The sequence below is a fragment of the Heterodontus francisci genome, chromosome 30 (assembly GCF_036365525.1).
Source record: "Heterodontus francisci isolate sHetFra1 chromosome 30, sHetFra1.hap1, whole genome shotgun sequence".
Lineage (NCBI taxonomy): Eukaryota > Metazoa > Chordata > Chondrichthyes > Heterodontiformes > Heterodontidae > Heterodontus > Heterodontus francisci.
The window spans coordinates 3,079,334-3,094,982 of NC_090400.1; the positions used below are offsets into that span (position 1 = coordinate 3,079,334).

The window sequence follows — 15,649 nt, forward strand, 5'->3', positions numbered from 1 at the left end:
CTTTACATCCCATTCCTAAATCCAGAAAAAGATCGCCGCTTTTGGAACATAATGCAAAAAGACAGCAAAATGCAAATACTCTCCAAATTTAAAAACGCGCAATTAAAAATAAGCAAGAATATTTTATTTTGCTTAATTCAAGAAAAATTCTTCAAAGCGTTTCTGCCGATGAAAATGTTACGGGTCTAAATGTTATATTTAGCTGGCACTCTGCGAGCTCTGTTTCATTTGCCGCTGTGCGCAGACTGGCGGCTGTAATGTTGCTGCTTGTGGGCTGGCCGCTGCACGCGGGAGCTGGAACCGGAGCCGGAGCCGCATCCGGATCCTGATCCGGGCGGGCTGGGGCTCCGGCTCTAGAATCCGTGCCGGGTTTTGTGACGAGCCGCCTCCCCCTCCCCTCCCCCCCGCAGGAACTCCAATCCAGGCTCGTTCTCTATTACCTCAATATGTCTCAAGATGGCCGCCAATGTGGGATCGATGTTTCAATATTGGAAGAAATTTGATTTACAGCTGCTTCAGGTCAGCGGCTGCTGGGGGTGTCCGGCCGGGCGGCAGGGTGCGGGGGGCGGCCTGGGGCTCGGCCCTGGCCGGCGAGTGGCGGTGCTGGCCGGCTGTGGGGGCCGGGATGCGGGGTTTTGTGATTGATCAGGAATTGATCCCTCGGCTGCTTTTGTGTTCAATCATCGATCAGCCGCCAGCAGCCAAGATGGCGCCCGCGATGCGGCCCGGGCTCGGGCCCTGAGCCTCGGCCTGGCGCTGGCGCAGGCAGGCAGGCGGCGGCCGCCGGCCACCTCTCCCAACTTTTCCGGGGGGAAGCGCGGCTGCCGAGCCGGTGCCCCAGGAGTCGGGAAAGTTTGAACGGTGCCCGGAGCGTGGCCTCTCCCCTCCCGTTTTATAAAGTCGGGACGGAGCGGCTTCCATTTGGAGCTCCGCCGGCTCAGAGCGCCTTCCAGCCGGGCGCCGCTGTTCGGAGCGAGCCGGTGGGCTACATTAGGCCACATTTGGTCGAGGGGGTGAAATGCGGAGTAGTAGCCGGGAAGTTGAGGGGGTGGGTGGGGTAATAAAGTTAACGGCGCGGAGTCCCCCGGGCTGTAAGTTGGGAACTTTCGCCGGCTGGAGGCTGTCCCGGGTCCGGGCCGGCTGAGTCCCGGCCCCTCTGAGTTTAACACTTCCTCAAGTGGCCTCGGGGGCTCAGGAACAGTGGGAATTCGTGCAGAGCTGAATGTGGCGAGCGGGAGTCTCGGCTCCTATTCCGTTCCGCACTTTGTGCTCGAGTTTTTGGGTTTATTTAAACTTTTTTAAAAACAGTACGTCAGAATAGAAAGGAGATTGACGAGGAATGGGCGCAGGAATCGAAATCTGGTGGGGATCAGCAGTTAGTACAGTAATGTGACTGAGGTAGTAATGGGATGTAAACTCATGTTAATGAATTCGGTGCAATAGTGGAATGCAGTATTGGGGATCGTGTCCAGTAGTGGGGTGTGGTAATTGGAATCATGTCCAGTAGTGGGGTGAGGTATTTGGGATCGTGTCCAGTAGTGGGGTGAGGTATTTGGGATCGTGTCCAGTAGTGGGGTGAGGTATTTGGGATCGTGTCCAGTAGTGGGGTGAGGTATTTGGGATCGTGTCCAGTAGTGGGGTGAGGTATTTGGGATCGTGTCCAGTAGTGGGGTGAGGTATTTGGGATCGCGTCCAGTAGTGGGGTGAGGTATTTGGGATCGTGTCCAGTAGTGGGGTGAGGTTTTGGGATCGTGTCCAGCAGTAGGGTGCGGTGTTTGGGATCGTGTCCAGTAGTGGGGTGCGGTATTGGGAATCGTGTCCAGTAGTGGGATGTGGTAATTGGAATCATGTCCAGTAGTGGGGTGAGGTATTTGGGATCGTGTCCAGCAGTAGGGTGCGGTGTTGGGAATTGTGTCCAGTAGTGGGGTGCGGTGTTGGGGATCGTGTACGGTAGCGGGGCACGGTGTTGGGGATCGTGTCCGGTAGTGGGGTGCGGTGTTGAGGATCGTGTCCGGTAGTAGGGTGTGGTGTTGGGGATTGCGTCCAGTATTGAGCTGTGGTGTTGGGAATCGTGTCCAGTAGTGGGGTGAGGTATTTGGGATCGTGTCCAGTAGTGGGGTGTGGTGTTGGGGATCGTGTATGGTAGTGGGGTGTGGTGTTGGGGATCGTGTCCAGGAGTGGGGTGTGGTATTGGGGATCGTGTCCAGGAGTGGGGTGCGGTATTGGGGATAGTGTCCGGTAGTGGGGTGTGGTATTGGGGATCGTGTCCAGGAGTGGGGTGCGGTATTGGTGATAGTGTCCGGTAGTGGGGCGCGGTATTTGGGATCGTGTCCAGTAGTGGGGTGTGGTATTGGGGATTGTGTCCAGTCGTGGGGTGTGGTATTGGGAATCGTGTCCGGTAGTGGGGCGCGGTATTTGGGATCGTGTCCAGTAGTGGGGTGTGGTATTGGGAATCGTGTCCAGTAGTGGGGTGCGGTATTGGGGATCGTGTCCGGTAGTGGGGTGTGGTATTGGGGATCGTGTCCGGTAGTGGGGTGTGGTATTGGGGATCGTGTCCGGTAGTGGGGTGTGGTATTGGGGACCGTGTCCAGGAGTGGGGTGTGGTATTGGGGATCGTGTCCGGTAGTGGGGTGCGGTATTGGTGATAGTGTCCGGTAGTGGGGCGCGGTATTTGGGATCGTGTCCAGTAGTGGGGTGTGGTATTGGGGATCGTGTCCGGTAGTGGGGTGTGGTATTGGGGATTGTGTCCGGTAGTGGGGTGTGGTATTGGGGATCGTGTCCGGTAGTGGGGTGCGGTATTGGGGATCGTGTCCAGGAGTGGGGTGCGGTATTGGTGATAGTGTCCGGTAGTGGGGTGCGGTATTGGTGATAGTGTCCGGTAGTGGGGCGCGGTATTTGGGATCGTGTCCAGTAGTGGGGTGTGGTATTGGGGATCGTGTCCGGTAGTGGGGTGTGGTATTGGGGATCGTGTCCGGTAGTGGGGTGTGGTATTGGGGATCGTGTCCAGGAGTGGGGTGCGGTATTGGTGATAGTGTCCGGTAGTGGGGCGCGGTATTTGGGATCGTGTCCAATAGTGGGGTGTGGTATTGGGGATTGTGTCCAGTCGTGGGGTGTGGTATTGGGAATCGTGTCCAGTAGTGGGGTGCGGTATTGGGGATCGTGTCCAGGAGTGGGGTGCGGTATTGGTGATAGTGTCCGGTAGTGGGGTGCGGTATTGGTGATAGTGTCTGGTAGTGGGGTGCGGTATTGGGGATCGTGTCCGGTAGTGGGGCGTGATATTGGGGATCGTGTCCGGTAGTGGGGCGCGGCGTCGGGGGTCGTGTCCGGTAGTGGGGTGCGGCGTCGGGGGTCGTGTCTGGTAGTGGGGTGCGGCGTCAGGGATCGTGTCCGGTAGTGGGGTGCGGCGTCGGGGGTCGTGTCTGGTAGTGGGGTGCGGCGTCGGGGATCGTGTCCGGTAGTGGGGTGTGGTATTGGTGATAGTGTCCGGTAGTGGGTTGTGGTATTGGGGATAGTGTCCGGTAGTGGGTTGTGGTATTGGGGATAGTGTCCGGTAGTGGGTTGTGGTATTGGGGATAGTGTCCGGTAGTGGGGTGTGGTATTGGGGATCGTGTCCAGTGGTGAGGTGCGGTATTGGGGATCGTGTCCTTTGGTGAGGTGCGGTATTGGGGATCGTGTCCGGTAGTGGGGTGCGGTATTGGGGATCGTGTCCGGTAGTGGGGTGCGGCGTCGGGGGTTATGTCCGCTAGTGGGGTGCGGCGTCGGGGGTCGAGTCCGGTAGTGGGGTGCGGCGTCGCTTGTCGTGTCCGGTAGCGGGGTGCGGCGTCGGGGGTCGTGTCCGGTAGTGGGGTGCGGCGTTGCGGGTCGTGTCCAGTAGTGGGGTGCGGTATTGGGGATCGTGTCCAGTGCTGGGGTGCGGTGCGGTATTGGGGATCGTGTCCAGTGGTGAGGTGCGGTATTGGGGATCGTGTCCAGTGGTGGGGTGCGGCGTCGGGGGTCGTGTCCGGTCGTGGGGCGCGGTATTGGGGATCGTGTCCAGTAGTGGGGTGCGGTATTGGGGATCGTGTCCGGTAGTGGGGTGCGGTATTGGGGATCGTGTCCGGTAGTGGGGTGCGGTATTGGGGATCGTGTCTGGTAGTGGGGTGCGGTATTGGGGATCGTGTCTGGTAGTGGGGTGCGGTATTGGGGATCGTGTCTGGTAGTGGGGTGTGGCATCGGGGGTCATGTCCGCTAGTGGGGTGCAGCGTCGGGGGTCGTGTCCGGTAGTGGGGTGCGGCGTCGGGGGTCGTGTCCGGTAGTGGGGTGCTGCGTCGGGGATCGTGTCCGGTAGTGGGGTCCGGCGTCGGGGGTCGTGTCTGGTAGTGGGGTGCGGCGTCGGGGGTCGTGTCCGGTAGTGGGGTGCGGCGTCGGGGGTCGTGTCCGGTAGTGGGGTGCGGCGTCGGGGGTCGTGTCCGGTAGTGGGGTGCGGCGTCGGGGGTCGTGTCCGGTAGTGGGGTGCGGCGTCGGGGGTCGTGTCCGGTAGTGGGGTGCGGCGTCGGGGGTCGTGTCCGGTAGTGGGGTGCGGCGTCGGGGGTCGTGTCTGGTAGTGGGGTGCGGCGTCGGGGATCGTGTCCGGTAGTGGGGTCCGGCGTCTGGGGTTATGTCCTCTAGTGGGATCGTGTCCGACAATGAGGTGCTGGGTTGGGGACCGGGTGCGGCGTTGGCGTCCGGGTCCGGCAGTGGGGTGCGACGTTGGGGACCGGTTCCAGCAGTGGGGTGCGGCGTTGGGGACCGGTTCCAGCAGTGGGGTGCGGCGTTGGGGACTGGGTCCAGCAGTGAGGTGCTGGGTTGGGGACTGGGTCCAGCAGTGAGGTGCTGGGTTGGGGACTGGGTCCAGCAGTGAGGTGCTGGGTTGGGGACTGGGTCCACCAGTGAGGTGCTGGGTTGGGGACTGGTCCAGCAGTGAGGTGCTGGGTTGGGGACCGGTTGCGGCGTTGGCGACCGGGTCCAGCAGTGGGGTGCGGTGTTAGTGGCCGGGTCCAGCAGTGGGGTGCGGCGTTGGGGACCGGGTCCAGCAGTGGGGTGCGGCGTTGGGGACCGTGTACAGTTGTGGAATCTGATGCAGTAATGGAGGACAGCAGTGAGGATCTGGTTCTGTCGTGGGGTGCAGTATTTGGGATCTGGTGCAGTAATGACAATCTGGTGTTCTAATGGGGTGGAGTAGTGGAGATCTAGGCCAGTAATGGGATGTGACATGGTAATGGAGTCTGTAACAACAACTTATATAACATCTTTAAAGTGCCCCAAGGTGCTTTGCAGGAGCATTATAAAACAAAATATGACACTGAGCCACATAAGGAGATAGTAGGTTTGGTGTCCAAAATCTTGATCAGAGGTGGGGTTTACAGAAGTGTCTTAAAGGAGGGTAGAGGGGTTTAGGGAGGGAATTCCAGAGCAGAGGGCCCAGGCAGTTAATTGCACGGCTGCCAATGGTGGAGTGATTAAAATCGGAGATTCCCAAGAGGCCAGAGTTACATGAGCACAGATATCTCTGAGAGTTGTGGGGCTGGACGAGATTACAGACATGGGGAGGGGTGGGACCATGGAGGAATTTGAAAACAAGGGTGAAAATTTTAAAATCAAGCTGTAGCTTGACTGGGAGTCAATGTAGGTCAGTGAGTGCAGGCGTGATAGGGGAATGGGACTTGGTGTGAGTTGAGACACGGGCAGCAGAGGTTTGAATTACTTCAAGTTTACGGAGGGTCGAATGTGGGAAACCAGCCAGGCGTGTCTTAGAATAGTCAAGTGTTGAGATGTGAATCTCATGGTAATGGGTTGCAGTAACGGCAATCTGGTAGTGCACTGGGAATGTGGTGTGGTAATGGGGTGCTGCAATGTGGTGCAGTAAAGGGGATTGGTTGTAGTAATGGGGATGATGTGCTGTAATAGAGCACAGTGATGGGGCTCTGGTGTCATGATGGTGTACAGTATCTGGGTTCTTGTAATGGCATTCAATAATATGGTATAGTATGACAGCACCGGTAAATGGTTGCACTTATGGGACTCTGGTGCCGTCAATAACAGGGCATTGGTAAATGGATGCAATAATGGGAGCCAGATATAGTCATGGTTAAGCAATTGAGATTGGCAAATGGGGGTTGGGTTAATTAGTACAGCATTGGTTTTGCCCGATGAGTTTAAAATGTGAATGTTGCAGTAATGAGGATCTGGTAAATGGGTGCAATAATGAAGGTGAGGTATTATATGGGAGCTTGGATACAGCAATGGGGTTGTGTCAGTGGCTATAGTAATAGTGCTCTGTTAAATGAATCCAATAATCGGCCTGTGGTATTGAAAGTGGGACAAGAGAGTTTTGAAGTACGAGTGAAATTTGGAACAGCTTCTGGTTGTAGCTTGTTCTGAGGTTTCAATTTTTTGGAGATAGGAAGGAATGGCTTATATTTTCTTTGTAGTCTAGAAATTATATTTAATTTATGCAGGAATTGGGTTCAATAAAGTGTGTCTAAGGTGTCTTTTAATTGTCTCCATCAACGTTATTTGGAATATTTAAGTGAACCAGACAAGTGAAATTATGAAATAGCTTAACTGTTACTGTGTATTTTTGAACTGTTGGTATTTGCAGTGTATGTAATTATATCAAATTTTTATAGTGCTTAGGCGGCAAGCTGAATCACTTCTTTTTCATTAATCCTCCTCTGTTTGTTTACTGAGGCATACTTTGAAGATGAATTCTGACTAAGCGTGTCTGGTATGATAATCACAGTGTGTGTCTATGTATTCCACACATTTTTTACAGCTTTATTGGGGGTTGGGGGATGTAACCCTTTCACCATTCAGATTTGTTGCTTGTATGGAAGTACTGTACAAATACAGTTAAAGGTATTTTGCTGAATACAGTTATTTGGGTTTTGAAGATAAATCAGCAAAACAAAGTGATCTATGCATCAGGGATTGAAGTTTGAGAAATTGCTTTTCAGAATGTTAAATTGCATAAAGTAACTTAGTTTGGATTATGCCAACTGCATAGATTATGCTTTTTTATAATAAAAAGTAAGATCTTAGGTGTATACTCTGTAAGTCTCTAAGTCTGTAAGTCTGCCAAAAGATGCTTCACCTCCCGAAGGATGTGGATGAGCTTTTTGGACGTCGATGGTGGGCACTGAGGAAATGGCTTATTACCTGCACCCGCTTTCCCCCCTTCCACCCCCCGTCCCCTTCCCTGCTCCACCCTCTCAGCTCACCCTCTCACAACCCCGTCCCAGCCCGCCCCCCCTCGCACCATCCTCCCCCCTCCCTCTACCCCTCTCCCTCACATCCCCTCCTCCCACCGGCACCATCCTACACCTGTGTAGGGGCCCCAACAACCCCACTGCCTTGTGGGCGTCTCGGGAGAGACCAAGGCTAAGGGAGTAAACCCTAACAGATAATCCGGAGTGGAACCCCGTAGGCGGTCATGTGTCACCTTTGGCATGTTTCCGGCAGTTCCTGCAGCCATACCGGTGCCAAACGTCGTGCCCTGCACTCCTTTGGACCCCACCAGAAAGGCCGAGAGGGGGGTTTTGACGACTGGGCAACTCTCAACCTCCATAAACTTGCCCAGGCATGCGCCATGGAGAGGTCACTCCATAGTTGCCTCACAGCGACTGAGACAACACGGAAGGCAGCAGTTACGGGTTATAGGTCCAGGTAAATTGGCGTAGAAACTCGGCGCCATGGGTTGCCTTTGTCGGTGGGAGAGGTCATTGCACCTCACTGGACAGCAACCGCCCGCCTCAAACCAGGCAGCCCCCGGTCAATAGGTTCTGTCCCGCCACAGTCTACCTGCTTCAATGGGTGCTTGGAGCTCATGGTCATTGCCCGAAAGGTGGACTGATACACCGCACCAAACAACACGAAAAAAGGAAAGAAGGTACCAGCCCTTCGCTTTGCAAGCTGGAACGTCAGAACTATGTGTCCTGGCCTGTCGGAAGACCTTACACAAATCAACGATTCTCGGAAGACCGCCATCATTAACAACGAGCTCAGTAGACTCAATGTAGACATTGCAGCATTTCAGGAGACTCTCCTCCCCGCGAGTGGATCTCCAGCAGAGCAAGACTACACCACCTTCTGGCAGGGTAGGGATCATGAAGAACCAAGACAGCATGGAGTGGGCTTCGCCATCAGAAACTCCTTGCTCAGCATGATAGAGCCTCCCTCAAATGGCTCGGAACGCATACTGTCCATCCGACTGCTCACCGCCTCTGGTCTAGTACACCTACTCAGCATCTATGCTCCAACACTCTGCTCCGCACCTGAAGCTAAAGACCAGTTCTACGAGCAACTCCATAACATCATTAGCAGCATCCCCAACACCGAACACCTATTCCTGCTGGCGGACTTTAATGCGAGGGTTGGGGCCGACCATGACTCATGGCCCTCCTGCCTTGGGTGCTATGGCGTTGGAAGGATGATAGAGAACGGGCAGAGACTGCTTGAGTTGTGTACCTATCATAACCTCTGCATCACCAACTCGTTCTTTCACACTAAACCCTGTCACCAGGTTTCATGGAGGCACCCAAGATCACGTTGTTGGCACCAGCTAGACCTCATTGTCACAAGGCGAGCCGCCTTAAACAGTGTTCAAATCGCACGCAGCTTCCACAGTGCGGACTGCGACACCGACCACTCCCTGGTGTGCAGCAAGGTTGGACTCAGACCAAAGAAGTTGCATCATTCCAAGCAGAAGGGCCACCTGCGCATCAACACGAGCAGAATTTCTCACCCACAGCTGTTACAAAAATTTCTAAATTTACTTGTAACAGCCCTTCAAAACACTCCCACAGGGAATGCTGAGACCAAGTGGGCTCACATCAGAGACGCCATCTATGAGTCAGCTTTGACCACCTACGGCAAAAGTGCAAAGAGAAATGCAGACTGGTTTCAATCTCATAATGAAGAGCTGGAACCTGTCATAGCCGCTAAGCGCATTGCACTGTTGAACTACAAGAAAGCCCCCAGCGATTTAACATCCGCAGCACTTAAAGTAGCCAGAAGCACTGCACAAAGAACAGCCAGGCACTGCGCAAATGACTACTGGCAACACCTATGCAGTCATATTCAGCTGGCCTCCGACACCGGAAACATCAGAGGAATGTATGATGGCATGAAGAGAGCTCTTGGGCCAACCATCAAGAAGATCGCCCCCCCTCAAATCTAAGTCAGGGGACATAATCACTGACCAACGCAAACAAATGGACCGCTGGGTTGAGCACTACCTAGAACTGTACTCCAGGGAGAATGCTGTCACTGAGACTGCCCTCAATGCAGCCCAGCCTCTACCAGTCATGGATGAGCTGGACATACAGCCAACCAAATCGGAACTCGGTGATGCCATTGATTCTCTAGCCAGCGGAAAAGCCCCTGGGAAGGACAGCATTACCCCTGAAATAATCAAGAGTGCCAAGCCTGCTATACTCTCAGCACTACATGAACTGCTTTGCCTGTGCTGGGACAAGGGAGCAGTACCACAGGACATGCGCGAAGCCAATATCATCACCCTCTATAAAAACAAAGGTGACTACGGTGACTGCAACAACTACCGTGGAATCTCCCTGCTCAGAATAGTGGGGAAAGTCTTTGCTCGAGTCGCGCTGAACAGGCTCCAGAAGCTGGCCGAGCGCGTCTACCCTGAGGCACAGTGTGGCTTTCGTGCAGAGAGATCGACCATTGACATGCTGTTCTCCCTTCGTCAGATACAGGAGAAATGCCGTGAACAACAGATGCCTCTCCACATTGCTTTCATTAATCTCACCAAAGCCTTTGACCTCGTCAGCAGACGTGGTCTCTTCAGACTACTAGAAAAGATCGGATGTCCACCAAAGCTAATAAGTATCATCACCTCATTCCATGACAATATGAAAGGCACAATTCAACATGGTGGCTCCTCATCAGAGCCCTTTCCTATCCTGAGTGGCGTGAAACAGGGCTGTGTTCTCGCACCCACACTTTTTGGGATTTTCTTCTCCCTGCTGCTTTCATATGCATTCAAGTCCTCTGAAGAAGGAATTTTCCTCCACACAAGATCAGGGGGCAGGTTGTTCAACCTTGCCCGTCTAAGAGCGAAGTCCAAAGTACGGAAAGTCCTCATCAGGGAATTCTTCTTTGCTGACGATGCTGCTTTAACATCTCACACTGAAGAGTGCCTGCAGAGTCTCATCGACAGGTTTGCGGCTGCCTGCAATGAATTTGGCCTAACCATCAGCCTCAAGAAAACGAACATCATGGGGCAGGACGTCAGAAATGCTCCATCCATCAATATTGGCCACCACGCTCTGGAAGTGGTTCAAGAGTTCACCTACCTAGGCTCAACTATCACCAGTAACCTGTCTCTAGATGCAGAAATCAACAAGCGCATGGGTAAGGCTTCCACTGCTATGTCCAGACTGGCCAAGAGAGTGTGGGAAAATGGCGCACTGACACGGAACACAAAGGTCCGAGTGTATCAGGCCTGTGTCCTCAGTACCTTGCTCTATGGCAGCGAGGCCTGGACAACGTATGCCAGCCAAGAGCGACGTCTCAATTCATTCCATCTTCGCTGCCTCCGGAGAATACTTGGCATCAGGTGGCAGGACCGTATCTCCAACACAGAAGTCCTCGAGGCGGCCAACATCCCCAGCTTGTACACACTACTGAGTCAGCGGCGCTTGAGATGGCTTGGCCAAGTGAGCCGCATGGAAGATGGCAGGATCCCCAATGACACATTGTACAGCGAGCTCGCCACTGGTATCAGACCCACCGGCCGTCCACGTCTCCGCTTTAAAGACGTCTGCAAACGCGACATAAAATCCTGTGACATTGATCACAAGTCGTGGGAGACAGTTGCCAGCGTTCGCCAGAGCTGGCGGGCAGCCATAAAGACAGGGCTAAAATGTGGCGAGTCGAAGAGACTTAGTAGTTGGCAGGAAAAAAGACAGAGGCGCAAGGGGAGAGCCAACTGTGCAGCAGCCACGACAAACAAATTTCTCTGCAGCACCTGTGGAAGAGCTTGTCACTCTAGAATTGACCTTTATAGCCACTTCAGGCGCTGCTTCACAAACCACTGACCACCTCCAGGCGCATATCCATTGTCTCTCGAGATAAGGAGGCCCAAAAGAAAAGAAAGAACTCTTTAATTGCATAATAATTACTAGATGGAGGTAACTTGGAGGTAATATTGCTTTTAAAAAATTTTGATTTTATATTTGGTCACTGCAGAGTAATTTCCCCCAGCTACCCTAGAATAACAATACTGCCAGAGGGAACAGTGATTAGATTTGAGCTTTATTTGGCCAGTGTACATTTTATGTACAAAATTACTGCAAGCCTGTTAGATACTCATACAAACCTGAAATTTCTAGGATTGCTTTGGCCATATGCCCAATGGTAATTGCTAAGGTGTGGGAAGTGAAAGAAGTTTTTGCTTGATAAAATGGTAAAAATATTGTACATGTTAGTTTGAGGGCTCCATTTTCTGAAAGGCTAATTTTATCTGTATTGCTGTTAAATGTCCATTTTTAGCCTTGATTCTCTAATGCAGTTTGTTTTATACAAGTAAATTGTAGTCTTAACTGGAAGGGAGAAATAAACCTTTCAGTTATATTGAAAAGCATTGTAATGGTTCAGTCATAAACTCAAATTTCATACTGTAATTATTGAATTTTACATAAAAGCACATGAGAGCATAATTGCCTGTTGATATAAATCTGACCCAAACTCTGAATATAATTCCTCACTTTATTATAAAGCGTATATTAAACTTGTAAACATTTTAGCTATACTACCAGTCTAAATATTGATTGGTAAAAGGGTTAAGTATAGACTGAGCACAATTCAGAAATTTTACACATTCTAGCTTTTGAATTTACTGTAGGATAATGCTTCTATAAATACTATAGTTTATGAATAAAAATGTAATTTATACCAGTTTTTTGACCTGAAATATACATCTATAGTAAATTAATTTAAGTTGATTTTTAGTTATTTTTATGTGAGTGAAGTCTCTGCTGAAACAGCTTTTGATACTCTGTGTATAGACTCTTCCTCGACAAGGCAGAATAAGCTTCCTTTGTGTTCCAACATTCTTGAGATGGCGAGGCCCCCTGGGCTGTACTTGACACCTAGATGATTGTGAAGTGCTTGGCTGAGGATTGTGGCCATCTTTCTTTTCTCTTTGCGTAGCACAAAATGAATTAAGAATTTTTGGTTTTGAATCTGTATGTTGCTTGCAGGGTAGATTTACTATTAAGCTGTGGTTATTTTTTAAAAATAGTGAAAAATGGTTCAATAAACTTTCATGTTTTCGCTCTAGAGGGCGAGAAATTTTTTGGGTTGATATGTAGCTGCATCGTCAGACCTCCGAGCATGGTACAGGGTGTTCCTTTTAATGTCGGTGTTTAACTTTGACCTGCCAACTGGAAAGGTAACAATGTAAATTAAGAAAAATCTCATTAGTAAGGGGCTGCCTCTTTTCTGTTATTTGCACCTTACAGTTTCAGGCCAAATTCAATTCTGTCGGAGCAGTTATGGATTTGAAAAGGGATCACCAGTGAATTGTTGAAATGATTATGATGAAATAACTAGAAATTTAAATGAATTTTATTTTACATTTGTCTATTAAGATGTTGTAGGTTCTGTTTTGAAGAGAAGAACTCAGTGACGTATGGATACAGAAACAGAATGCAGTCAAGCATTTTGTTTTCAGTGTTTTCTCCCAACCACAAATTGAGTTGAAAAATCTTCGTTCTTTGAACAGTCTTGGAAATGGGTTCTCTGTTATGTGCAGAAGAACTGTTCCAGCAGATGCTGAAATTCTTAACTTGGGAAAATTTAGTATCGTATCAAATATGATTTTCTATGGTTCCAAATCGGCAATGTATCTTGAAAGCTTTGGCTGTCAAACTGGTCAAAGTATGTTAGCTCCAGTTGCTTAGTGAATGACTCAGTTGACCATTTGCATTTTCTTTCTCTCTCTCTCCGCTCTTAACTGAGTAGTGATTTGTGCTGAGGTTAATTTTGGGCTGCTCTCTGGTGTCACATGTAGGTAGCCATATTTCATGCACGAGCAACAACAGCTTGTATTTATATAGCACCTTTAACATAATAAAATGTACCAAGACGCTTCGCAGAGGCATTATAAAATATGACCTATAAAATATGACACTGAATCACATGGAAATAACCAAAAGCTTGGTCAAAGAGGTAGGTTTAGGGAGTGTCTTAAAGGAGGAAAGTGAGGTGGAGAGGTGTATGGAGGGTATTCCAGAGCTTAAGGCCTAGGCAACTGAAGGCATAGCCAGCAATGATGGAGTGATTAAAATCAGGGATGCTCAAGAGGCTGGAATTACATGAGCGCAGATATCTCAGAGGGTTGTAGGGCTGAAGGAGATTACAGAGATGTGGAGGGGTCAGGCCATGGAGGGATTTGAAAACAGCAATGAGAATTTTTAAATCAATGCGTTGTTTAAACTGGAGCCGTTGTAGGTCAGTAAGCACAGGGGTGTTGGGTGAACAGTGAGAGTTCGGACACGGGCAGAAAGTTTTCGATGACTTCAAGCTTGCGGAGAGTAAGAATGTGGGAGGGTGGCCAGGTGTGTGTTACAATAGCTAAGTCTGTAGGTAACAAAGGCACGGATGAAGGTTTTAGCAGCAGAAGAGCTGAGGCAGGGGTGGAGACTGGTGATGAAATGGAGGTGGAAATAGGGGATCTTACTGATGGTGAAGATATGTGGTAGAAAGCTCATCTGAGTCAGATGTGACACCTGAGGTTCTGAACAGTCTGGTACAGCCTCAGACAGTTATCAGGAAGAGGGATGGAATCCGTAGCGAGCGAGTGGAATTTGTGGCAGCGGCCGAAGGCACTGGCTTCAGTCTTCCCAATATTTAATTGGAGGAAATTCTGCTCATTCTGTACTGGATGTTGGACAAGTAGTCTGACAATTTGTAGATAGGAGATAGTCACGAAAGGTGGTGGTGAGGTAGAGCTCGGTATCGTCGGCATACATGTGGAAACTGACGTGTTTTCAGATGATGTTGCCGAGGGGGGAGAACGGAAATGTTCAGTTTTGACACCCTATTCAACAAAGACTTGCACTTACGTCACACCTTAGTGGCAAAGCATCCAAGGGCTTGAAAAGGAAGTGGGGTGAATTCGATTTCTACCCAGACTTTGGGGTGAGTGCTAGGGGAAGTGAGTGAAGACATTGTCGCAGAGGTAAATTTGAAGGGGGCTTTTGAAAGGTGGAGGGAATCCCAGAGTGAGGGGCAGGATGACTGGAAGCTCTGCCATCGCTAATGGAGTAGATTTTTTGGGAGTGGGAGTGAAGAAGAGATGCCCAGTACACCAGAATTAGAAGAACAGCGGGTATGACCTGTGACGTAAATCTGGGGAGGTGTAGCAGTACTGTGGCCATAGATTTTATAAAATGATAATTTTCACATTAGTGGGAAGGGAGCATGAGGAAATGATAGAGGTTAAGTATGGAATAGGATACATGTGACAGAGATTTGGGTGAGTTGGAGTTTGTGTAGGGCTTGAGTTTGGATTGCTGTTGAGTGAGTGTGCTGGAGAGCTTGAACCTGAAAGTATGGATGAGGGTGTGAGGTAAAGTTGAGGAGGCAATATTGCAGAGGTGGGAATGAGGGATTTTGGTGATAGACAATGTTCCCTCTAACTTCTGGTTACAGTTTGTGGCCAGCTCGTTACATTCTGCGGTCCCTTTAAGATTGACACCCGGTTGCATATGTATGTATTTTAAAGGGAACATTGCCTGTGCGCAGCCTGTTTATTTCCTGTGTGGCACATTCATGGTGGCTACGTGGTTGTGCACCCGTGTGACTTAGAGAGAACATTGGTGATTTAGATGTGGGGTTTAAAACTGTGCTCGGGATCAGATAGGTTACAAAAGTTTCAATCACGTAGATCATCACTGTCTGTTCCTGACATTTAGTTTAGAGATACAGCACTGAAACAGGCCCTTCGGCCCACCGAGTCTGTGCCGACCATCAACCACCCATTTATACTAATCCTACACTAATCCCATATTCCTACCAAACATCCCCACCTGTCCCTATATTTCCCTACCACCTACCTATACTAGTGGCAATTTATAATGGCCAATTTACCTACCAACCTGCAAGTCTTTTGGCTTGTGGGAGGAAACCGGAGCACCCGGAGAAAACCCACGCAGACACAGGGAGAACTTGCAAACTCCACACAGGCAGTACCCAGAATTGAACCCGGGTCGCTGGAGCTGTGAGGCTGCGGTGCTAACCACTGCGCCACTGTGCCGCCCTACTCACTCACTTTGAGGTCATGGGATAAAACGGGGATTGGTAATGTTGGCATATCTTATGTCCCCCCACCCCCACCCTTTACTGTAAGGGAATGAGGCCCTATGCTTTTCTGGTACAGATCTGGAATTGAACCTGGGGTGACCTTTTTGACCTGTTTGCTTTTACAAACTTTTAAAGAAGGACAGGAAAAGACCAGCAGGTCCATTGAGCCTCACCTTTCCTGGCATGGTGTAACTCACACCCCATCTCTGTCCTCAACATCAACATCCTCAGAGTTGCACAATTTCGTGGGAGAGGAAAAAACACAAAAATCCTTAGACCAATTTAAGAAGCAAAGGGT

The 15,649-nt window shown here is 50.4% G+C and overlaps 1 protein-coding gene across 8 annotated transcripts in view; it reads left to right on the plus strand.

The window, feature by feature from the left end:
- The first annotated feature begins 244 nt into the window (after positions 1–244).
- LOC137346547 (protein CASP-like) overlaps positions 245–15,649 on the plus strand; it is a 734,295-nt gene continuing 718,890 nt past the window's right edge. For 6 of the 8 annotated variants that reach the window (XM_068010023.1, XM_068010028.1, XM_068010027.1 and 3 more), the window contains exon 1: positions 245–519. In XM_068010023.1, the coding sequence (XP_067866124.1) occupies positions 457–519 (63 nt within the window). In that variant the 5' untranslated portion in view covers positions 245–456. The remainder of the gene's footprint in view (positions 520–15,649) is intronic. The other 2 variants (XM_068010032.1, XM_068010031.1) reach the window with 2 other exon arrangements.